Source organism: Gopherus flavomarginatus, chromosome 15 (assembly GCF_025201925.1).
Source record: "Gopherus flavomarginatus isolate rGopFla2 chromosome 15, rGopFla2.mat.asm, whole genome shotgun sequence".
Classification (NCBI taxonomy): domain Eukaryota; kingdom Metazoa; phylum Chordata; order Testudines; family Testudinidae; genus Gopherus; species Gopherus flavomarginatus.
In genome coordinates, this window is record NC_066631.1 from 14,249,500 (window position 1) to 14,273,882 (window position 24,383).

At 50.5% G+C, this 24,383-nt stretch overlaps 2 gene segments (V, D, J or C); both read left to right on the forward strand.

Moving 5' to 3' along the window:
- Positions 1 to 9,426, forward strand: part of LOC127034965 (immunoglobulin lambda variable 8-61-like) — a 67,078-nt gene extending 57,652 nt beyond the window's left edge. The window contains 1 exon segment of the V gene segment in view: positions 9,308 to 9,426. Coding sequence covers positions 9,308 to 9,426 — 119 coding nt within the window.
- Positions 9,427 to 21,226: 11,800 nt separating this feature from the next.
- LOC127035053 (immunoglobulin lambda variable 5-39-like) lies at positions 21,227 to 21,776 on the forward strand. The segment is given in 2 exon segments: positions 21,227 to 21,298; positions 21,454 to 21,776. Coding segments are annotated over 2 exon segments (369 nt in total).
- Positions 21,777 to 24,383: the final 2,607 nt, after the last annotated feature.

Consider the following 24,383-nt stretch of genomic DNA (forward strand, 5'->3'; position numbering starts at 1 on the left):
GTTTATTGGGCTCTCAGCAGGATAAAACACTGGAATAACTTTTCTGGGGACGCCCAGAGCTGTGAGCCACTGTGTTAGCCAAGAGCGAGCTTTGCTGAAGATTAGACTGTGCATCAGCTCCCGCCCACCCCAATCTCTCTTCCTCACCAGCAAACTCTACGGCTCTCCCAGCCCATACCTCGCCTAGCAGGTAACACTCAGCCAGTGAACGGCCACCCCGGGGCACTTCGGAGATCTTTCTTTGCAATGCAGAGCCCCTGCCGATGTACATTCACAGAAGATATCAGGTTTGCTGCTCTTTTAAAGAGCCAGTAAATCCCATTTTATTAATTTAACTGGGGTAAATACACCCTTCCCTTCAAACACAGCCCTGAATTTTGTTATAGTAAAAGTAACCACATTTATTAAACAAATACCAAGTAGAAGGAATAAAGGCAAAAAGAGTCACAAACAAACACTTTCTGATGGCTAAAACCTCACTTACTAAGCTCCTGTCTTCGTTCATGGTAGTTTCCTCCTCAGTCTTCCCGTCCCCAGCAATGGCTGGCTAGCTCTCAGCTGGGATCCCCATGGAGCCAAGCGGCTGGTTTTCCTTGTTTCCTCAGGTGAAGGGTAACTTAGGCATTTGTTTCCCCTCTCTGTATAGTCCAATGAACCTTTGAAATGTGTCCTTCTGACATGTATCCCTGATAAAGTTCCTGTTCCCTGCTGGATATGGACACTGCCATTTGGTGACTTTTACAATGCAAAGTGTCTCTTCCTGCAAACCTCTGATAGGAATGAATAGCCCCTTGAATCTAGACACACCTGGTTTGAGGTGTTGGCCTTTTTCTTTTGTCTTGAGAAAACTTGTTTATCAACTGCCCCTGCCCTGCCTGGTGTAAACACCTTATAGTCACAGGCTTTAAAGCATAATATCCATAATTCCACATCCAGCTCTATGATACACATTTCTCAATGACATTAGAAACCAGTGTGTTACTAGGTTTCAAATGATACCTCATGAAACCTATTTTGTACCGATATTATCGCAGTAGTTTGCAGGGTGTGAACCTAGGGTCAGCTAGGCTCACACCCTCCTTCAGCCATTTCTTGTTCTTCTGAGGAGGGAAGGTGCTGGCAGCAGCAGCTGGTGAGCAGGGAGCAGATTTGCATGAAGGGGTCATTCTCCAGCTCTGGGGGTTTATGAGAGAATTGGAGGGTCCCAGCCAGAGACCCGTTTGCCTCAGGAAGCTGAGATCATCTGGATTCCCACCATGGCCTGGGCATCTCTGCTCTTCATGCTGACTCAAAAGGGGTCACAAAGTTATTTTAGGAGGATTGCAGTATTGCCACCCTTACTTCTGTGCTGCCTTCAGAGCTGGGCAGCCAGACAGCTGTTGGCCAGGCACTCAGCTCTGCAAGAATTGCCCCACCAGCAGCAGCGCAGAAGTAAGGGTGGCAATCCCATACCAGGCCATCCTTCCTTCTGCGCTGCTGGTAGCAGCGGCTCCGTCTTCACAGCTGCACTCCCAGCCAACAGCCACCGCTCTCCTACTGCCCAGCTCTGAAGGCAGCACCTCTGCCAGCCGCAGGGCAGAAGGACAGATAGCACTACAGCAAATCCCCTGCAATAACTTTGCAAACTCCCCCTTTCGGGCAGTACTCCTACAGTTACAGCACAATTTCAGATTTAAATATGCAAAATAATGAAATTTATTATTTTTAAAATCCTATGACCGTGAATTTTGTAGGGCCCTAAATATGAGACAAGAATTGCTCCACATTAGGAATTTCAGCCACCCCTTGCCATCAGAAGGGGGCGCTGCTCCACCCACTCCACATTCACTCCCCTTTGGGGAGAGATCAGCCACTGTTATGCTCTCCGCTCTGTCTCTCTGGCAAGAGCAGCTATTCTGCCTTATAGATCCCTGTGTTGCAGATCCACCACTACCTGATCAAACTGGGAGCAGACGGCCACATGCTCCTTGGATAAAGGGACACGTCTCCACTAACACAGTTCCCTTGTTAACCCACCAGGCGGAGAATACCTTGAATGGTCTGAAAGTGAGAGGAAAGACCGATGAGATCACTTAGTGCGTCCCCATTCCTACGCCTGGCTGATTCTATGATAAGTGTCCAGTTATAGGACGTATCAGATAATAGATTACAGCAAAATCTCATTTGTTCTTAGCCAAAAGTTACACCAAGGGCTTCTTGGGACTGTGCAGGGCCTTGCACAGGACACTTGCAAGGGGGCAGCAGGGCATAAGGACGCTGAGGATACAGTTCAAGACCGTCTTGGATCACAAACCCCCACTTCTAACCCTAGCAGGGCAGCCCAGAGGATTCAGGGGGCCTGGGATCTTTGGCAGTTGGGACCCCCCGCCGCCGAATTGCCGCCGAAGACCCAGAGCAGAAGAAGCTCTGGGGGCCTAGGCCCCGCGAGAGTTTTCCGGGGCCCCTGGAGCGAGTGAAGGACCTCACTCCAGGGCTCCCGAAAAACTCTTGTAGGGGCCCCTGCTGCAAATTACCCCATTTGCCCCCGGTCCCCCACCGGAAGCCCTGAACCCTAGTGGCACAAACACTGTCCCTGAGACCTGGGAATTTCCCAGCTAACTTTCCCGCTGTCTCACAGGCCCCGTGGTGCTAACACAGATCCATTCTCCCGTAGCTCAGGGAGTCAGGTCTGGGCTTAGCTGCAACCTTTCAGCCCTTTGTTACCCAGCAGGAAGAAGCAAAGCAGGGCCCAACCCCTGCTTGAAAGTGCCCCTGGCTGTCTGCTGTGCAGTGTGGAGGGAGGAAAGAGCCAGTAGAATGCAGGTTTCAGCAGGAAGGGAGGAGTTTGGGAGGGAAGGGAATGGTGCCATCAGGGCCGTCCTTAGGATTTATGGTGCCCTAGGCAGAATTATTAAGCTGGTGCCCCTGTGCCTGTCTTGCTCTTAGCAACACAAACATAAGCGTATACTATTGGAAAACTTGCCACATGCATGTTATTAAAACCAGTTTAACTTAATTAAGCACACTGTGGCCTGGTCCACGCTACACAGTTAAATCGATTTAAACAGCGTTAAATCGATTTAACTCTGTACCCGTCCACACTACAAGGCACTTTAAATCGATTTTAAGGGTTCTTAAAATCGATTTCTGTACTCCTCCCCAACGAGAGGAGTAACCCTAAAATCGATATTACTATATCGATTTAGGGTTAGTGTGGACGGAAATTGAAGTTATTGGTCTCATTCCTTTAATGTAGCTACCCAGAGTGCACCGCTCCGGAAATCGATGGTAGCCTAGGACCATGGACGCACACCACCGAATTAATGTGCCCTAGTGTGGACGCATAATATCGGTTTTATAATATCGGTTTTATAAAATCGGTTTTAGTAATTTCAATTTTATGCTGTAGTGTAGACGTAGCCTGTAATGCTGATGGACTAGCACTGAAGAGGTAGCACTAAAGAGGTGCCTGAGGGTACGCCATGGTGCCCGCTGGGGCCTCTCAGTGCACCCACGTACTGGCCGGCGGATCAGCTTCCGCCGAAATGCCACCAAAATTCGGCATTTCGGCAGCAACGCCTCTGGATGACGCCATTTCTGCCAACAAGCAGCGTCATCCAGAGGCGTCACTGCTGAAATGCCACTGAATTTTGGCTGCATTTCGGCGGATGCTCGTCCACCCCCCAACAGTCCTTCATCTGGCGCCTGCCAGACGAAAAAGGTTGGGGACCACTGCTCTAGGTTCTTGCACTTTGTCATTAGTTGCTCTTGTTTTCCTATTTCGTTGAATTTAGTCCTGCTCAGCCCACCTACCAGCTGAGTGAATGGAACCCCAGGCCGATAGCGGGTTGAGTGGCTCAGCCAGGGTATCAGCCGCCGGCCTGCTCAGCCCGCTGCCAGCCTGGGGTTCCTTGGGGGTCCCCAGGACAGCAGTGGCTGCTGAGTGGGGCTGGTGGCTGGGACCCCGGGTGGCAATGGGGCAGCAGCTGGAACCCCAGAGCAGTGGTGGGCTGAGCCGCTCAGCCCACCGCTGCATGCCACCAAAAATCAGCTCGCGTGCCACCTTTGACACATGTGCCATAGGTTGCCGACCCCTGCTCTATACATTAGTACAGAGATGAGCATATTACAGTTATTGGAGGGCTCTATTTAGCAGTAACAGGGCTACAGGAAAGTCAGTCAACATTTTTTGTTTCTCTGATGAAAACTGGCCCACTCTCTTCCCCATACCAAACACAAATAAGTTGTCACACATAATTGTCAACTTAATTTTCTGTTTTTGGCTAAGATATTGATTTAAAAAAAAAAGTATTGAAATTGAATTCAGGATTGTTAGCAAGCATTTTTGGCAAACAAATTTGTTAAATGACAATCTAAATGGCAACACAGTACTGCTTTCATGCTTGGCTCACCCCCCAGCCTGCTGGTCCAACAGCTGCAGTAGAGGAGGAGATAGGTGGAAAACTGCAGGACCTCAAAATCCACCTCTTTGGGTGCAGAGTGGCAACAGCAGCAGCAAACCCACAGGTCTGATCACATGCCAATGGGCACCACCACCAGCCCAACAGACCATGGTGAAGTTAGCACAGCATCTGATCTCAGAGACAGGGCACCCATGGAGCCACAGCAGCTCATCCTGCCCTGTGCAGGTCCCTCCCCGGATGAGATGGATCGCTGCCAGCCTGGGGGAGAGACACGCTCCCTAGCTAGGGTGACCAGATCCAGATATTCTGATTTTATAGGGCCAGTCCTGATATTTGGGGCTTTGTCTCATATAGGTACCAATTACCCCCACCTAGGGTGACCAGACAGCAAGTGTGAAAAATCAGGATGGGGGTGGGGGAATAGGAGCCTATATAAGAAAAAAAAACTCAAAAATCGGGACTGTCCCTATAAAATCGGGGCATCTGGTCACTCTACGGATGAGTTCCTTTCCCCACCCCTTCCCAGAGACCACAGCAGCCAATCCCTTGCCTCAGACTGTGCTGCATTCGGCTCTCTCTAGGACCCAGCAGCCCTGCTCTTACATGCTCCACTGCTTCCCATCTGTCCGGGCTCCCAGCAGAGCGGTGCCCCCAGACCTAGTGGTGCCCTAGGCAGCTGCCTATTCTGCCTATGGCTAAGGACGGACCTGGGTGCCATCAGCTGCTTCAGCCCTTGGGTTCCCTGGCTGATCACTGTAGAATCAGGCCGAAGTCTCCTTCTTCACATGGCAAAGCTCAGCAGTGAGGGCAGTTGTCAGGTCCTGAGCACCAGGCCTGTGCTCCCCAAGCAGGGTTATAAATTGCCAGGAGCCCAGATCCCAGGGGACTAGAGATCCTGGTCACACAATGCAGTGTTGGGGTTAGAGACAATTCTTATAAAGCGCTGAGTTCTGCAGCTTAGAGTGACTGCTGGGAACTGCTGTAAATGTGACCTTCCCCACCAGGGGGAGCTCTTCATCTACAATGTCCATTGTCCAGGCCAGAGGAGCGTAAGGCTACAGACAGCTGGGGTACAGAGGCCTCTCTGGGGTTCTCCGGCGTGTTTATCTATACAAAGAAATCTCCCCTTTGCAATAGTGGGAAACCCAGCCTCACGCATTCCTCCCCTCCACCAATCCCCCCCTCCCCACATACATTGCCCTCTGTATCCGTCCTTTCCCCAACCTGCTTTAGATTCCAGGCACCTCCCTCTTTCCTGGTTTGGGGAAAGGGGCAGACGGGTGAGCATCAGGCAGGTGGATGCAGATGGGGCATATGTCCAGAGCAAGTCTGAAGCTAAATGCCCAGTGACTTTTGCAGGAACAGTTTAATTCAAAGCTCTTGTGGGACCCAGCATGTGTCATTCTTGGGGGTGACACTGACCTGTCCCTTTGCTGGGATCTGAACAGAGATCAGAGCAGGAACATGAGTTCCCAGCAAAAGCTTTTCCAGATGGGACCCCACCGACTTCCCTCCTCCCAACCCTTCTCCACCTCCTTCCCCAGGTGTCAGTCACCAGAGCTGTATCCTGTGCCCTAGAGTCTGAGCCAGTCAGTCCAGGGCATCCCCACAGGACACCCAGGAGAGGGATGTGACGGCTTTACCCAGAGTTACTAGGACCAGAAACACTCCTTGCTAATTCAGTGCCACTGGCGGTGGCGGGGAGTGGGACGAGGGAAGGGAGGGGTGGTTATGAAATCCCATCATAATCCATGTGTTCCGTGTAGGTAAATGAGTGACGGCACATTTCCCAGTCGGAGCTCTCCGCACTGGGATCACATTGGCTTCCTCTGAGCAAATGATAAAGCAGATGGGCCTTTCTTACTTCTGTAAGGCAATCAGCAGCACTTAGCTTTGATATGATATAACCAGCCTCAGGCAGATTTGCATGAAGGGGCTGTTCTCCAGCTCATGGGGTTTAAGAGAAAATCGGAGGGTGCCAGCTAGAGACCCGTTTGCCTCAGGAAGCCGAGCTCGTCTGGATTCTCACCATGGCCTGGGCCCCTCTGCTCCTTACGCTGTTCACTTACTGCTCAGGTGGGGGAATTGTTTGATTTAGTGGCAAAAATACACTTGCAGGTGAGGAAGTTTGTCTGTGAGGATCCAGAGTCCTTGTGCTGAGTTTGTTTGTAATGTTGATTTCAGGGGTCAGTTCGCAGCCCGTGGTGACTCAGGAGCCCTCAAAGTCGGTGACCCCAGGAGGGACTGTCACTCTGTCCTGCAGCCTGAGCACTGGAGCCATCAGCACCAGCAACTATCCTAGCTGGTTCCAGCAGAAACCTGGCTCTGCTCCTCGGCTGCTTATATACCAAACTAACAACAGACCGTCCGGTATCCCGACTCGGTTCTCTGGGTCCATATCCAGTAACAACGCTGTCCTGACCATCACCGATGTCCAAGCAGAGGATGAGGCTGACTATTACTGTTTGATATATACTGGTAGCAGTGGTAGTTTGAATCACAGTGATCCAGCCAGATGGGGAACTGAGACAAAAACCTCCCGTCTCTTCCCCTGTCTTCTCCTCCAGCCTTTGCTCTGCACTGGCTGCAAAGCTGGGTTTCTACCTGCAGTACATGACACACTGACTGCTCCTTCCTAGGAATTTCAGCCTCTTGCTGTCAGCAGGGGGCACTGCTTCACCCACTCCCCATTCACTGTGTCTGGAGGAGATGGCAGCTGCTCAGTCTCTACAAGGAGTATCTTTTCCAGCCTTCTAGATCCCTGTGTTACAGACCTACCACTACCTGGTTCCCACGGGGACCAGATGGCCATGTGCTCCTTGGGTAAAGAGACACGTCTCTCCTAACATAGTTCCACTATGTTATCCCATGAGCTTAACAACACCTTGAATGGCCTGGAAGTTAGAGGAAATGTAGGAAAGATCTATCAGATCCCTTAGTCCATTGCAGTTGCCAGGGCTGGATGAAGTGTTCAGATAAAGGGTGCAGCAGATAATATATGATGTGAAAATGCCTCCTCCCTAGAACTTCCTCCATGGCCCCGTCCCAGCTGCTCTGCAGCTTCCCTGGTCCCCTCCAGAAGTTCATTAGTGCCTTCTTGGCCCCTTCTCCTCCTGGCCCCTGCAGTCCAGCAAGCCACTTGCCCGTGGCCATGTCTAGTTCCCCGTGGGCCAGTCTCGGTGCTCAGGTACCACAGTGACGGGTGCGGCATAAGAACCTCAATAGAAAAGTTCATCTGCTGGCTGCAGAGTCGATGTCCCACTGCAGGGAAGGCCGGGGCTGTCCTAGCCAAAGCAGGAGTGTTGGTGGGTGTGTCCCAAAGCTCCCCCTCGTCCCTGACCCCCGTCCTCTAGAGCCTGGGCTGACACTAGCACCTTCCATTACCCCCTAGCAGTGCCCTGCCCCCTGCTCTGAACAGGGTTAGGTGACATGGGGGTAAACACTGTCTGCACTAGGGCTCCCATTACTGCTAGCACCAGTGGAGTGTAATGGCAGGAGATTTCCCGAGGAACATTAGTGTAGACACAGGGGACTAGTTCTCCTCCAATTTCTCTGCTTCTTCAGGAATGTCTCCTCCTCCCGCCCCCTCTCTGTCGGACTCCACAGGGCTCTGGCCTCGTCCCTGCCTCTTCCACCACCCCCCATTCCCTGGATGTGCGACCTGCCCCCATTGCCTCACATGATATTTCTGTGCTCGGGACTCACAGTTCTCCCTCCCTGCGAGTGACTCGTCCCCCTCCAGCCAGCACCATGCATGTGGCTGTCTCTGACTCTTGACTCGGGCAGTTCATTGCCAGCTCCAGCTATGCACAGCCAAGCCCAAACTGCTCACTGTAACTTCTCAGCCCTCTCCATTTCCTGCCTTCTCCAATGCCAGTGACCATGTGGGGGTTATCTCGGACTCTTGCCTCCCCATCACCACCTCCTGCTCCTCTGCTCATTCAGCCTCATCAGATCTCGCCACCTCTTCCTCCACAGCACAGAGATAATCAGACGCTTCCTGCCTGTCCTGGAACAACCTGCAGGGAAGCTGGAGAGGGGAGCTCAGGCTGCAGGAGGAAGAGTTTGGAAGAGGTACCAGAAGGCTAGTCTGTGTGCACATGATTGGAATGTCAGCAGCAGCTGTAGCATCTCTGTAACTAGTTTTCTGAGTGAAGAGCCAGTTTCATTTTGGAAACATGGAGTCCCTCGAGGCCTTTGGAAAATAATTCAGGAGTTGTCAGGAGCAGAGTAACACCTGTTCCTGCCCAAGGAGCTGGGCTGTTTATGGAACAGGAACAGGATCATTTTTATATCCTGACCCAGACAGAGCCCTGTGACCTGCCCTTGTCAGGGAAGGCAGGACTTTGGGCAAGTGCCCAGAGCAGCAGCCAGTGAGCAGGGAGCAGATTTGCATGAAGGGGCCGTTGTCCAGCTCTGGGGATTTAATAGAGAATCAGAGGGTCCCAGCCACAGACCCGTTGGCCTCAGGAAGCCGAGCTCATCTGGATTCCCACCATGGTCTGGGCCCCTCTGCTCCTCATGCTGCTCACTTACTGCTCAGGTCAGGGAATTGTTTGATTTAGTGGCAAAAATATGAAGGGAACTTGCAGGTGAGGAGGTTTGTCTGTGAGGATCCAGAGTCCTTGTGCTGAGTTTGTTTGTAATGTTGATTTCAGGGGTCAGTTCGCAGCCCATGATGACTCAGGAGCCCTCAAAGTCGGTGACCCCAGGAGGGACTGTCACTCTGTCCTGCAGACTGAGCACTGGAGCCATCACCAGCAGCAACTATCCCTTCTGGTTCCAGCAGAAACCAGGCTCAGCTCCTCAGCTGCTTATATCCTACACTAATACCAGACCCTCCAGTATCACTGCCCGGTTCTCTGGGTCCATATCCAGTGACGACGCTGCCCTGACCACCACAGGTGTCCAGGCAGAGGATGAGGCTGACTATTACTGTGCTGTGTATACGGGTAGTGTGAATCACAGTGATCCAGCCAGATGGGGAACTGAGACAAAAACCTCCCTTGTCTTCCCGCCATAATCTCGTCCAGCCTGGGCTCCCCACTGGCTGCACAATTTGCTTCCTGCCTGCAACACACAAAAACTATTTGCTCCTTCTTATGAATTTCAGCCACTCCTTGCATCAGCAGGGGGCGCTGCTGCACCACTCCCAACACACTCGCTGTGGGGGAGATGTCAGTCACTCTTACGCTCAGGAGCAGCTTTTCCTGCCTTATAGATCCCTGTGTTACAGACCCACCATTGCCTCGGTCAAACTGGGAGCAGACGACCTTCAGTAAAGAGACAGGTCTCCTCTAACACAGTTCCCCTATGTTACCTCAGCAGCTGGACAACCAGGGCCGTCCTTAGGCATAGGCAACATAGGCAGCTGCGTAGGGCACCTGAAAATTTGAGGCACCACTGGGTCTTAGTGTCCACCCTCTTCTTTTCCTATCCCTGTTTTGACCCTTCCTGCAGGTTCCCACAGATGGCTGCTCTAGCCTGGTGAGTCTTCCTTGGGAGGGAATCTAGTAGTTAAAAGTGAAAAAACCTCCAGCCTGCCAGACCTATTAGCACAACATTGAAACTGTTAAAGAGACATTCAAGGGGTAATAAAGCCATTTAACAGGCATTTGCCAACCCCAAGATATATACTGACAGGTTTCAGAGTGGTAGTCCTGTTAGTCTGTATCAGCAAAAACAAGGACCTCAAAGACTAACAAATTATTTGGGCATAAGCTTTTGTGGACTAGAACCCATTTCATCAGATGTCCACGAAAGCTTATGCCCAAATAAACTTTTATACTGTCAGTTTCTGACTTCACTGACAAAAACAGTTGTGCATTAATGTAATATTTACACAGAACATGTCAGTCTACAGGACCTTAGTTTAAAATTTGCTTTAAAAATATTTCATTAGTGAACTGGTGAAGATTATAAAATCACATTTCTAAAAAATGCTTGCATAGAGTTTTAGATGCCCAATCATCTTTAGCCTTAAATGTGTGGATCTTCACACATAGTTTCTTAAATAAATCCTTCAAAAGACCTCCCTTATCTAAAATACACATTTTAATTACTATAGTTAAAAAAAAAAGTGCTTCCAAGTCTTCCTGTCCTTTCTGTCCATCCCTTCACCACCTCTCCCCCCACTCCCCACTGAAGAGAGCCCTTAAAGGGACAACAGTCCTTCCCTTCCAGATAGCTGGACAAAGAGTTCCCTTTCTTTACTTCTGACTATCCGACAAACTAGTTTTAAAAGAACCCTCCAGCAAAATCAGTACCTTAGTAAGACAAAATCCTTGTTATACCTAAAATCTTTGGAAACATATTTTTTTAAAGTTGGTTAAATTTCATAACCATGTCTCTTGTTATGGAGATCACACAAAGTAAATTACTGTTCCCTTTTTCTAAAAGCAATGAACATTGTTATGAACACACTAAATCTCTCTAATTAATTTAAAAGAATGTCTTTGTTTCAGTGAGTTAAATATGTAGTAATCTGGAATGCTGGCTTAAGATTTGAGTACATTTAAAATATAAATTCAACTTAGAAATACTGATGAAGAAAATGTAAAACAGAGAAGAGCTGCATCATGTATTCCATTATATGTAATGTTGTATTCAGCAGGACAGCTGACTCACCCTTACTATGAAGTTTTTGCAAATAAATCTCTGACAAATTTCAGGGCATATCAAAAAACCTGTGATTGACATTTTTTATTCCCAAATTTTAGTGCTTTTAATTAGGTACTTTCTTCATGTCCATTCTGCATGAGGGAGAGTGCATGGAAGTCTCTGCGGGGAACTGTGACTCTCCGCCACCATGAGGCAGGCTGGGCATCTCATTATCCTTTGCTGTCAAGTCCCTCCTCCCCCTCCCCCACCAGGCTGTGAGCTTGGGCTGCCATCCGGCATAGGGGCACCAGTTTAATAATACTGCCTAGGGCCCCATAAATCCTAAGAACGGCCCTGTGGACAACACCCTGAGTGTCCTGGAAGTGAGAGGAAACGTAGGAAAGACCTATCAGATCCCGTAGTCCGTTCCAGTTGCCGAGGCTGCAAGAAGTGTCCAGATAGAGGGTATATTAGATAATAGATTATATGATAAACCCTCCTCCCTAGGACTTCCTTCCCAGCACCATCCCAGCTCCTTTGCACTTCCCTGAGCCCCTCCAGAAGTTCATTAGTGCCTCCATTACCCCAGCTCCTCCGGGCCCCTGCAGTCCAACAAGCCACTGGCCCATGGCCATGTCTAGTTCCTTATGGGCCAGTCCCTATGGGCTCAGGCACCGCAGTGATGGATGCGGAATAAGAACCTCAATGGAAAAGTTCTATTTTCTGGCTGCAGAGTCGGTGTCCCGCTGCGGGGAAGGCCAAGGCTGTCCTAGCCAAAGCAGGAGTGTTAGTGGCTGTGTCCTCAAGCTTCCCCTCCACTCCATGGAGAGAGAGGAGTGTGCCCAGCAGTGGAGCTAGACATTGAATTACAAGGTCGGATGAACAAGCGGAGGGTCAGCTACTCAGAGACCTCCCCTGGCCTGTAATTCTAGGCAGAGACTGGCCTAACGTGATGTCCCAGCCCTGTTACAAGATGGGTACCGCTTGGACGAGCTGACCATAGGACGACCCTCACTTGGACACGGACTCTTGGGCCAGGGGCTCAGAGGCAAGGTCGAGGTGCGTGGACTGGACAGCCTGGGGCAGTGGGTCCAGAGAGTTGGGCAAATGACACCAAGTCGAATACAGACCCTGGAGACACAGTTACCGGAGGCAAACCAAGTGCTGGCAGAGGTGACAGACAATAATAGAGGAGGTTGTAAAGCAAATCGAGAACTGATTTGGACAAGACAAGACCTGGTATGAAAAGGACTGTTGACAGCAACTCGAGCGGGAACTAGCTGCACTGTTCAACTCTCCTGCACCATCAGCAGTGGGTACCCGAGCAAACGTCACCTGGCACCAGTCGAAAATTGGAAATACTCCAAAATATCTTCTGTGGTACAAATCCAGTGCTGCCAAGCACCACGGCACTGGGGTCGCCAGTCGCTTCTCCGGTTCCAAAGATGCGGCTAATACAACCATCAACCCAACCATCACCGATGTCACTGTGGCCCAGGGAATGGGATGCTGCACAGTGATGCAGCTAGATGGAGAACTGACAAAACCCTTGTGTTCCAGCAGCCTGTGTGGTGCATGACTCCAGATTGTGTGTGTCTGGGCGTGACGCTCCGCTGCACTGATGTGCTGGGGTTTAACTAGGCACATCCCAGTCACCAGTGAGGAGCACTACTAAGTATTATCAGGGTCTGCACATTTAAGGGCAAATCTTGGGCCCCGGGACCCAATGGGCATTTGTCATTTATTGTCCATGGGATCAGGATGAGACCCTTTATGGAACCTCACTGTTGTACCTTGATCCAGTGATAATCCCAAAGGAAACACTCCAATGTCCTGTTCCCAAGCACATGCCGTGAGAGGAGGGAGTCCTGTCCCTTAAATACCAGCTCACCTTGCAGTGCAAACCCAGGGAGATTCAGAGCCCGAAGAACTGAGTGTTAGGTCCCAGAGCCCAGGCATTTCACACACACAAAGCCAGGGCATGAAAAGAACTGTCCCTGGGCCTGATAAAAAGCAACAAAGAGTCCTGTGGCACCTTAAAGACTAACAGATGTATTGGAGCATGCGTCTGACGAAGTGGGGATTCACCCACGAAAGCTCATGCTCCAATACGTCTGTTAGTCTTTAAGGTGCCACAGGACTCTTTGCTGCCTTGACAGATCCAGACTAACACGGCTACCTCTCTGATACTTGGGCCTGATAAGAACAGGCCCATTGCCAAGGGCTGAGCCTGCAAAATGATCAAGCTAACAACACAGAGAAGCTACATTGAGAGCAACTGAACAGTAGAGACCCCTAGCACTTCCACTCCTCAGTCCTGCTAGCCACATATCTGACATGTCACCAGGTGTTCCCAAGTCCGGGTGATCTCTGCATGTGAAATAGTAGCATGGGAGGTAAATTGGAGGGACATATTAACACACAGCCACATTCCTAAGACAAACTGGGCTGTCTGTAGCTGGGAACTACAGTGAATCTCTCCTTAAACTCCAGAGATGGAAAGAAAAATATGAGATTTGGGAGGTACTTGGATTTTCCCATCTTCTCTTCTGCAGCTCAGTGACATGGATGAGTTACGACTGGGTACAAGAGTGTGACGTCTCCCTGCATTTGCCTTGTGAGCTGTCTACAATGGAATTAAGACTATGTCTTCACTACAGGCCGTATCAGCGGGTAGCAATGGATTTCTCGAGGATCGATATATCTCATCTCATCTAGACGCGATATATCGATCCCCGAAAGAGCTCCTGTTGACTCTGGAACTCCACCAACACGAACGGCGGTAGTGGAGTCGACAGGGGGAGCCGCGGACGTAGATTCCGCGCTGTGAGGATGGTAGGTAACTCAATCTAAGATAAGTAGCTGAAGTCGAAGTTATTCATGTAGCTGAAGTTGCGTATCTTAGATCAATCCCCTCCCCTAGTGTAGACCAGCCCTAAGTAACTGATACATATTTATCTAGACCGGTGTGTGCACCAGACTGTGGTGTTCAAACAGCTGCATCCTTTCCAATCCCTTGTGCACACAGATTGGGTGGGGGTAGAGGTGAGCCAGAGCATTGAAGGAGCCCCAATGCATTGAGTTAGGTTGTAGATTTATAAATAACTGCTCTGGTGTAGCTGCTGGAAACTGATTTATAAAGATTGTTTTTAACACACATGTTTAATGTCCAACTGTGCAACAAAAAGTTGCCCAGGAATGTTCTGCAGAGGTGGCTGCACTGCAGTGGTGGGTGAAGTAATCCTTGCCCATTTCTAGCTATTATAAAATGTCTCTCTGTGTAATAATGTTGAGCTCTTCTGTCTTGCTCTACAGAGACTAAGAAGTGAACAGATTTTTTCTGATATGTGATCAGCTGCTACAAAAGAACCATGCTGAGATCTAACAGTCAGTTCAACAGAACTTGTACCACAAGCTGAGATAGGCCCATCTGGTGACTCCAGTAACACCACCACTGGTATCAGTTAAATGGCTGTGCCAACTGAACTCCCCTGTCCCCCAGAGCTAACCCAGGACAGTCTGATTGCTGAGGAGCAGGTTCTGCTGGTCACTTTCTGTCAGTAAATCGAATGTAATTGTCGCCCCCTGCTGGGGTGGCTGGATCACTGTGAGACACCAACCCTTTTCCCGGGACAGCACATGGGAGCCAAGTGGCCCACGACTCAGAGACAGGCGCTGAGCTGCAGCTACTAGGGCTTGTAGATTGTAGCACCTGGTGGGTCCCAAGAACGGCTCTGACACCTGCCTCCAGTGTCACACTCCTCCCAGCTCCCCTACTCCCTTGCATCCCACTTCACAAACCTCCTGCCCGTCTGCCATGGAAACTTCCACCCTTCAGCTGGGCCCCGCGGCTGCTCAGCAGCCTCATCCCCCTGGGTTTTGTTCTGCCAGCTGGCAGCCTGCGGCACTGAATTCACAACAAACCGTGACTGTCCCGGGACCTTTCACTCCTGTTACCAAATAAACGTTTTCTCTTTTCCCTAGCCAAGGGAGCTACAATCACTGTCCCACTGCTGCTGAGGGGCTGGGGAAACAGGGAATCCACACCCATGGCAACTTATAGAAAAAATGCCAAGCTGGCTTGATACAGATCTGATACACACCTGAGCAAATCAGCAACAGGACTCGTCCCTTGAGAGATTGTCCCTGTCAGACATTGTGTTTGGGGTCTGTTAGCCCCATCCTGTTTGGAGTCTACAAAACATTAGCCCAAAACACAAATGAGAGAAGGCTGAAATGAACACAGGACTCAAAGGAGCTTTAACAGAAGGTAACTAGCCAGCAGTGACCAATAGGAGGAAGGACCCGCTCAGATCAGGAGCTGTTTGCAGTGGGGAGGCAGAGAACTCTAATGAGAACCCCCCTGGTGCACACAAACTCTACTGCAGCAGCCAGTGAGCAGGGAGCAGATTTGCATGAAGGGGCCGTTCTCCAGTTCTGGGGGTTTAAATAAGATTCGGAGGGTCCCAGCCACAGACCCGTTTGCCTCAGGAAGCCGAGATCGTCTGGATTCCCACTATGGCCTGGGCCCCTCTGCTCCTCACACTGCTCACTTACTGCTCTGGTAAGGGGGAGCGTTTCGGATCTCAGATTTATTTATAAGGGCTTTTCACTGAATTCCTGCATATTCCCGATTCCCAGACTCCTGGCGCAGCAGGAAATGTGCAGGTGTTAACTCCAAGCCGTGATGATCATGCAGCATTTTCTATTTCTTTCCAGGTTCCCTCTCCCAGTTTACTCTGACTCAGCAGCCCTTAGTATCAGTGTCCATTGGCAACACAGTTAAATTGTCCTGTACCATTAGCAGTGGAACCACATTTGGAAGTGTTACGTGGTACCAGCAGAAAGATGGGAACAGCCCAAGATACCTTCTGAGGTACAACAAAGACTCTGACAAACACCAGGGCTCTGGGGTCCCCAGTCGCTTTGCTGGTTCCAAAGACACCTCTAATACAATCGGCTATTTAACCATCACCAGCGTCCAAGCAGAGGATGAGGCTGATTATTACTGTGCTGCACATGCTAGTGGTGCTGCACAGTGATACAATGAAGTGGGGAACTGAGACAAAAACATCCTCCTCCATCCTTCAGCCTGCGTTGTGCATGAGTTCAGTCTGTGACAGCACATTGTGATGATCCAGACTGATGCATTATGGTTTTACTATTCACTCCCCCAGTCCCCACTAAGGGTAACTACTATGATTTATCAACCTCTGGACACTTAGGGAGAAATCTTGGTTCCATTCAACCCCCTGGGAGTTTTGCTATTCACTTCCATGGGATTAGGATTTGACCCTGTTTATGGTTCTACTGTAGTAATCAGAGTTAATTAATTTCAAAGAAGATGTTCCTGAATACATGCCAGGAGAGGAGGCACTTGCTGTTTGTTAAATACCAGCTCATTCTCCCATGAAAACCCAGTGAGACGTGGAGACCGAGCAGCTGAGTGTTCGATCGCAGATCCAGGCATTTCACACACAAGCCGAACCAGGGTAGGAAAGAACAGATCCTGGGCATGATACAAAGAGCTCCAGTAAGAGAGGCTGAGCCTGCAAAACGATTGAGTGAAACAAGACACAGGGCCCACATTGAAGATTACTGAGTAGCACAGAGCGCCCCCCCCCCCAACCCCGTCCCTGGGTGTTGCCCAGGGCATGTCTGGTGAGTTACATGCTGTTCCCAAGGCCTTGACCTCGCTGAATGGAACATGTTCTCACAGAAGGGGAGTTCACAATTAGAAAAGAATCTAAAGTAAGATTCCAAGTGAAGCTTATTCCCGGCCAGGCGACAGCTGGCCCAAAGATAGTTTGACTAAGACAAAGGAGCTGTGGGGGAGGAGGCTAGAGCAGTTTTCAAAATCATCCTCTCTTCATGCACCAATGAAATAGGACTTTCCCTTCCACAGGCATCTGTTCAAGAGGCAACGCCCCATAAGGGGCGTTCTAGGATGTTGGTGTAGTGAGTAATGAGCCGGAACGCGAAGAACTCTGCTTTCAGGTGACGCGTGACGAGACAGCACCGTGCAGACAGACGACCTTCAGTAAAGAGACAGGTCTCCTCTAACACAGTTCCCCTATGTTACCTCAGCTGCTGGACAACACCCTGAGTGTCCTGGAAGTGAGAGGAAACGTAGGAAAGACCTATCAGATCCCGTAGTCCGTTCCAGCTGCTGAGGCTGCAAGAAGTGTCCAGATAGAGGGTATATTAGATAATAGATTATATGATAAACCCTCCTCCCTAGGACTTCCTTCCCAGCCCCATCCCAGCTCCTTTGCACTTCCTTGAGCCCCTCCAGAAGTTCATTAGTGCCTCCATTACCCAAGCTCCTCCGGGCCCCTGCAGTCCAGCAAGCCACTGGCCCATGGCCATGTCTAGTTTCTTATGGGCCAGTCTCGGTGCTCAGGTACCGCAGTGATGGATGCGGAATAAGAACCTCAATAGAAAAGTTCTATTTTCTGGCTGCAGAGTCGATGTCCCGCTGCGGGGAAGGCCAAGGCTGTCCTAGCCAAAGCAGGAGTGTTAGTGGCTGTGTCCTCAAGCTTCCCCTCCATTCCATGGAGAGACAGGAGTGTGCCCAGCAGTGGAGCTAGACATTGAATTACAAGGTCAGATGAACAAGCGGAGGGTCAGCTACTCAGAGACCTCCCTTGGCCTGTAATTCTAGGCAGAGACCAGCCTAATGTGATGTCCCAGCCCTGTTACAAGATGGGTACTGCTTGGACGAGCTGACCATAGGACGGCCCTCACTTGGACACGGACTCTTGGGCCAGGGGCTCAGAGGCAAGGTCGAGGTGCGTGGACTGGACAGCCTGGGGCAGTGGGTCCAGAGAGTTGGGCAAATACACCAAGTCGAATACAGGCCCTGGAGACACAGTTACCGGAGGCAAACCAAGTGCTGGCAGAGGTGACAGACAATAATAGAGGAGGTTGTAAAGCAAATCGAGAACTGATTTGGACAAGACAAGACCTGGTATGAAAAGGACTGTTGACAGCAACTCGAGCGGGAACTAGCTGCACTGTTCAACTCTCCTGCACCATCAGCAGTGGGTACCCAAGCACACGTCTCCTGGCACCAGTCGAAAATTGGAAATACTCCAAAATATCTTCTATGGTACAAATCCAGTGCTGCCAAGCACCACAGCACTGGGGTCCCCAGTCGCTTCTCCGGTTCCAAAGATGCGGCTAATACAACCATCAACCCAACCATCACCGATGTCACTGTGGCCCAGGGAATGGGATGCTGCACAGTGATGCAGCTAGATGGAGAACTGACAAAACCCTTGTGTTCCAGCAGCCTGTGTGGTGCATAACTCCAGACTGTGTGTGTCTGGGCGTGACGCTCCGCTGCACTGATGTGCTGGGGTTTAACTAGGCACATCTCAGTCATCAGTGAGGAGCACTACTAAGTATTATCAGGGTCTGCACATTTAAGGGCAAATCTTGGGCCCTGTGACCCAATGGGCGTTTGTCATTTATTGTCCATGGGATCAGGATGAGACCCTTTATGGAACCTCACTGTTGTACCATGATCCAGTGATAATCCCAAAGGAAACACTCCAATGTCCCGTTCCCAAGCACATGCCGTGAGAGGAGGGAGTCCTGTCCCTTAAATACCAGCTCACCCTGCAGTGCAAACCTAGGGAGATTCAGAGCCCGAAGAACTGAGTGTTAGGTCCAGAGCCCAGGCATTTCACACACACAAAGCCAGGGCATGAAAAGAACTGTCCCTGGGCCTGATAAAAAGCAACAAAGAGTCCTGTGGCACCTTAAAGACTAACAGATGTATTGGAGCATGCGTCTGACGAAGTGGGGATTCACCCACGAAAGCTCATGCTCCAATACGTCTGTTAGTCTTTAAGGTGCCACAGGACTCTTTGCTGCCTTGACAGATCCAGACTAACACGGCTACCTCTCTGATACTTGGGCCTGATAAGAACAGGCCCATTGCCAAGGGCTGAGCCTGCAAAATGATCAAGCTAACAACACAGAGAAGCTACATTGAGAGCAGTAGAACAGTAGAGACCCCTAGCACTTCCACTCCTCAGTCCTGCTAGCCACATATCTGACATGTCACCAGGTGTTCCTAAGTCCGGGTGATCTCTGCATGTGAAATAGTAGCATGGGAGGTAAATTGGAGGGACATATTAACACACAGCCACATTCCTAAGACAAACTGGGCTGTCTGTAGCTGGGAACTACAGTGAATCTCTCCTTAAAACTCCAGAGATGGAAAGAAAAATATGGGATTTGGGAGGTACTTGGATTTTCCCATCTTCTCTTCTGCAGCTCAGTGACATGGATGAGTTACGACTGGGTACAAGAGTGTGACGTCTCCCTGCATTTGCCTTGTGAGCTGTCTACAATGGAATTAAGACTATGTCTTCACTACAGGCCGTATCAGCGGGTAGCAATGGATTTCTCGAGGATCGATATATCTCATCTCATCTAGACGCGATATATCGATCCCCGAAAGAGCTCCTGTTGACTCCAGAACTCCACCAACACGAACGGCGGTAGTGGAGTCGGCAGGGGGAGCCGCGGACGTCGATTCCGCGCTGTGAGTATGGTAGGTAACTCAATCTAAGATACGTAGCTGAAGTCGAAGTTATTCATGTAGCTGAAGTTGCGTATCTTAGATCAATCCCCTCCCCTAGTGTAGACCAGCCCTAAGTAACTGATACATATTTATCTAGACCGGTGTGTGCACCAGACTGTGGTGTTCAAACAGCTGCATCCTTTCCAATCCCTTGTGCACACAGATTGGGTGGGGGTAGAGGTGAGCCAGAGCATTGAAGGAGCCCCAATGCATTGAGTTAGGTTGTAGATTTATAAATAACTGCTCTGGTGTAGCTGCTGGAAACTGATTTATAAAGATTGTTTTTAACACACATGTTTAATGTCCAACTGTGCAACAAAAAGTTGCCCAGGAATGTTCTGCAGAGGTGGCTGCACTGCAGTGGTGGGTGAAGTAATCCTTGCCCATTTCTAGCTATTATAAAATGTCTCTCTGTGTAATAATGTTGAGCTCTTCTGTCTTGCTCTACAGAGACTAAGAAGTGAACAGATTTTTTCTGATATGTGATCAGCTGCTACAAAAGAACCATGCTGAGATCTAACAGTCAGTTCAACAGAACTTGTACCACAAGCTGAGATAGGCCCATCTGGTGACTCCAGTAACACCACCACTGGTATCAGTTAAATGGCTGTGCCAACTGAACTCCCCTGTCCCCCAGAGCTAACCCAGGACAGTCTGATTGCTGAGGAGCAGGTTCTGCTGGTCACTTTCTGTCGGTAAATCGAGTGTAATTGTCGCCCCCTGCTGGGGTGGCTGGATCACTGTGAGACACCAACCCTTTTCCCGGGACAGCACATGGGAGCCAAGTGGCCCACGACTCAGAGACAGGCGCTGAGCTGCAGCTACTAGGGCTTGTAGATTGTAGCACCTGGTGGGTCCCAAGAACGGCTCTGACACCTGCCTCCAGTGTCACACTCCTCCCAGCTCCCCCACTCCCTTGCGTCCCACTTCACAAACCTCCAGCCCATCTGCCATGGAACCTTCCACCCTTCAGCTGGGCTCCACGGCTGCTCAGCAGCCTCATCCCCCTGGGTTTTATTCTACCAGCTGGCGGCCTGCGGCACTGAATTCACAACAAACCCTGACTGTCCCGGGACCTTTCACTCCTGTTACCAAATAAACGTTTTCTCTTTTCCCTAGCCAAGGGAGCTACAATCACTGTCCCACTGCTGCTGAGGGGCTGGGGAAACAGGGAATCCACACCCATGGCAACTTATAGAAAAAATGCCAAGCTGGCTTGATACAGATCTGATACACACCTGAGCAAATCAGCAACAGGACTCGTCCCTTGAGAGATTGTCCCTGTCAGACATTGTGTTTGGGGTCTGTTAGCCCCATCCTGTTTGGAGTCTACAAAACATTAGCCCAAAACACAAATGAGAGAAGGCTGAAATGAACACAGGACTCAAAGGAGCTTTAACAGAAGGTAACTAGCCAGCAGTGACCAATAGGAGGAAGGACCCGCTCAGATCAGGAGCTGTTTGCAGTGGGGAGGCAGAGAACTCTAATGAGAACCCCCCTGGTGCACACAAACTCTACAGCAGCAGCCAGTGAGCAGGGAGCAGATTTGCATGAAGGGGCCGTTCTCCAGTTCTGGGGGTTTAAATAAGATTCGGAGGGTCCCAGCCACAGACCCGTTTGCCTCAGGAAGCCGAGATCATCTGGATTCCCACTATGGCCTGGGCCCCTCTGCTCCTCACACTGCTCACTTACTGCTCTGGTAAAGGGGAGCGTTTCTGATCTCAGATTTATTTAAAAGGACTTTTCACTGAATTCCTCTATATTCCCGATTCCCAGACTCCTGGCTCAGCAGGAAATGTGCAGGTGTTAACTCCAAGCCGTGATGATCATGCAGCATTTTCTATTTCTTTCCAGGTTCCCTCTCCCAGTTTACTCTGACTCAGCCGCCCTCAGTATCAGTGTCCATTGGCAACACAGTTAAATTGTCCTGTACCATTAGCAGTGGAACCACATTTGGAAGTGTTACATGGTACCAGCAGAAAGATGGGAACAGCCCAAGATACCTTCTGAGGTACAACAAAGACTCTGACAAACACCAGGGCTCTGGGGTCCCCAGTCGCTTTGCTGGTTCCAAAGACACCTCTAATACAATTGGCTATTTAACCATCACCAGCGTCCAAGCAGAGGATGAGGCTGATTATTACTGTGCTGCATATGCTAGTGGTGCTGCACAGTGATACAATGAAGTGGGGAACTGAGAGAAAAACATCCTCCTCCATCCTTCAGCCTGCGTTGTGCATGAGTTCAGTCTGTGACAGCACATTGTGATGATCCAGACTGATGCATTATGGTTTTACTATTCACTCCCCCAGTCCCCACTAAGGGTAACTACTATGATTTATCAACCTCTGGACACTTAGGGAGAAATCTTGGTTCCATTCAACCCCCTGGGAGTTTTGCTGTTCACTTCCATGGGATTAGGATTTGACCCTGTTTATGGTTCTACTGTAGTAATCAGAGTTAATTAGAATTTCAAAGAAGATGTTCCTGAATACATGCCAGGAGAGGAGGCACTTGCTGTTTGTTAAATACCAGCTCATTCTCCCATGAAAACCCAGTGAGACGTGGAGACTGAGCAGCTGAGTGTTCGATCGCAGATCCAGGCATTTCACACACAAGCCGAACCAGGGTAGGAAAGAACAGATCCTGGGCATGATACAAAGAGCTCCAGTAAGAGAGGCTGAGCCTGCAAAACGATTGAGTGAAACAAGACACAGGGCCCACATTGAAGATTACTGAGTAGCACTGAGCGCCCCCCCCCCCCCCACCTCGTCCCTGGGTGTTGCCCTGGGCATGTCTGGTGAGTTACATGCTGTTCCCAAGGCCTTGACCTCACTGAATGGAACATGTTCTCACAGAAGGGGAGTTCACAATTTGAAAAGAATCTAAAGTAAGATTCTAAGTGAAGCTTATTCCCGGCCAGGCGACAGCTGGCCCAAAGATAGTTTGACTAAGACAAAGGAGCTGTGGGGGAGGAGGCTAGAGCAGTTTTCAAAATCATCCTTTCTTCATGCACCAATGAAATAGGACTTTCCCTTCCACAGGCATCTGTTCAAGAGGCAATGGCCGTAAGGGGCGTTCTAGGATGTTGGTGTAGTGAGTAATGAGCCGGAACGCGAAGAACTCTGCTTTCAGGTGACGCGTGACGAGACAGCACCGTGTGTATGAAGCAGGGAACTAAGCCTGGATGTAGAAGTGAAGCCAGGCTCACTGTAGGAAGTGGCAGCAACTCTCCCATCTGCCCCCAAGTGAGAGAGACTGAAGCGATGGATATTTTCAGGCCTTGCTGGTGACATGACGGAAGCCCCCTTTCTCCTTACAGGGGCCAGGCCGCTGCTGAGTATGACACTAATCCAGTCACCAGCTCGCACCCAGGGGCTGAGCTCACAGGCTGAGCAAAGAAGCCACGTACTGAGCGGCCTTGAGAACTGAACACCCCTGTCGCCCCAGAGCTGGTCCAGGGCAGAGTCCCACTAGTGGGGCCGTGTCAGGAGCAGGTGCAGCTGGTTGTTCTCTATAGCTAAATAGTGGAATTGTCGCCCCCTGGTGGGGTGGCTGGAGTGCTGCGAGACACAACACTGTCCTGCTGAGACAATACGTGGCAGAGGGCCAGGTGGATCAGGACTCTCAGACAGGAATTGAGCTTCAGCTTCTAGGCTCTATAGGCTCTAGCACTTGCTGGGTCCTGAGAGCCTCTCCGCCATCCACCTGCGATGTCACACTCCTCCCAAACTCCCTGCTATACTTCTCACCAACCGTCCCCCCCATTCGCCGTGGTACCTTCCTCCCTTCATCTGAGACCTGCGGCTGCTCAGCAGACTCATCACAGCAGGTGTCGCTGGCCCAGCCAGCAGCCATCAGCACTGAATTCAGCCCAACCTCGATCGTTCCGCAGCTTCCCCCACTAAACTGTGAAACAGACGAAGGGCTTGTCTACATCACAAAGTTGCAGCGCTGGTGAGGGGGTTACAGCGCTGCAACTTAGGAGGTGTACACATCTGCAGGGCATCACCAGCGCTGCAACTCCCTGTTTGCAGTGCTGGCCGTACTCCCGTTTTGTCTCGGGTGTAGAGGATCCAGCGCTGGTGATCCAGCGCTGGTAATCAAGTGTAGACACTTACCAGCACTTTTCTTGACCTCCGTGGAATAAGCAGGTATCCCAGCATACCTGAGGATACCTCTCTGGTAATCAAGCAGGTCTCCTTCCCCGCGGTTTGCTCCGGTGTTCTCCGAATCCCCCCCCCCAAGCAGGTCTCCTTCCCTGCGGTTTGCAGGGGGGTTCGGGGAACGCGAGAGCAAACCGCGGGGAAGGAGATCTGCTTGCAGGGGGGTTCGGGGAACACTGGAGCAACCCGGGGAAGGAGACCTGCTTCCCCGCGGTTTGCTCTTGCGTTCCCCGAACCCCCCTTGAAGCCGCCCAACAGCGCTGCAGTGTGGCCACATCTAACACCACTTGCAGCGCTGATTGCTGTAAGTGTGGCCACTCTGCAGCGCTGGCCCTATACAGCTGTACTAATACAGCTGTAACAACCAGCGCTGCAAAATTGTAGATGTAGACATACCTGAAGATTCTCTCTCCTTCCTAGCAGAGGTGTTCCCGTCCCGCCACTGGGCCTTGCCTGTGGGAAAGGGAGTTTACACACACGGCAATTTATAGAAACAATACCGAGCTGCTTGATGTCAACTTGATAGAAATCTCAGCAACAGGCATCCTCCCTTTACATACTGTCCCTCTCACCTCCTGTCTAGGGTCTGCAAGGCCCAACCTGTTTGGGGTCTGCAAA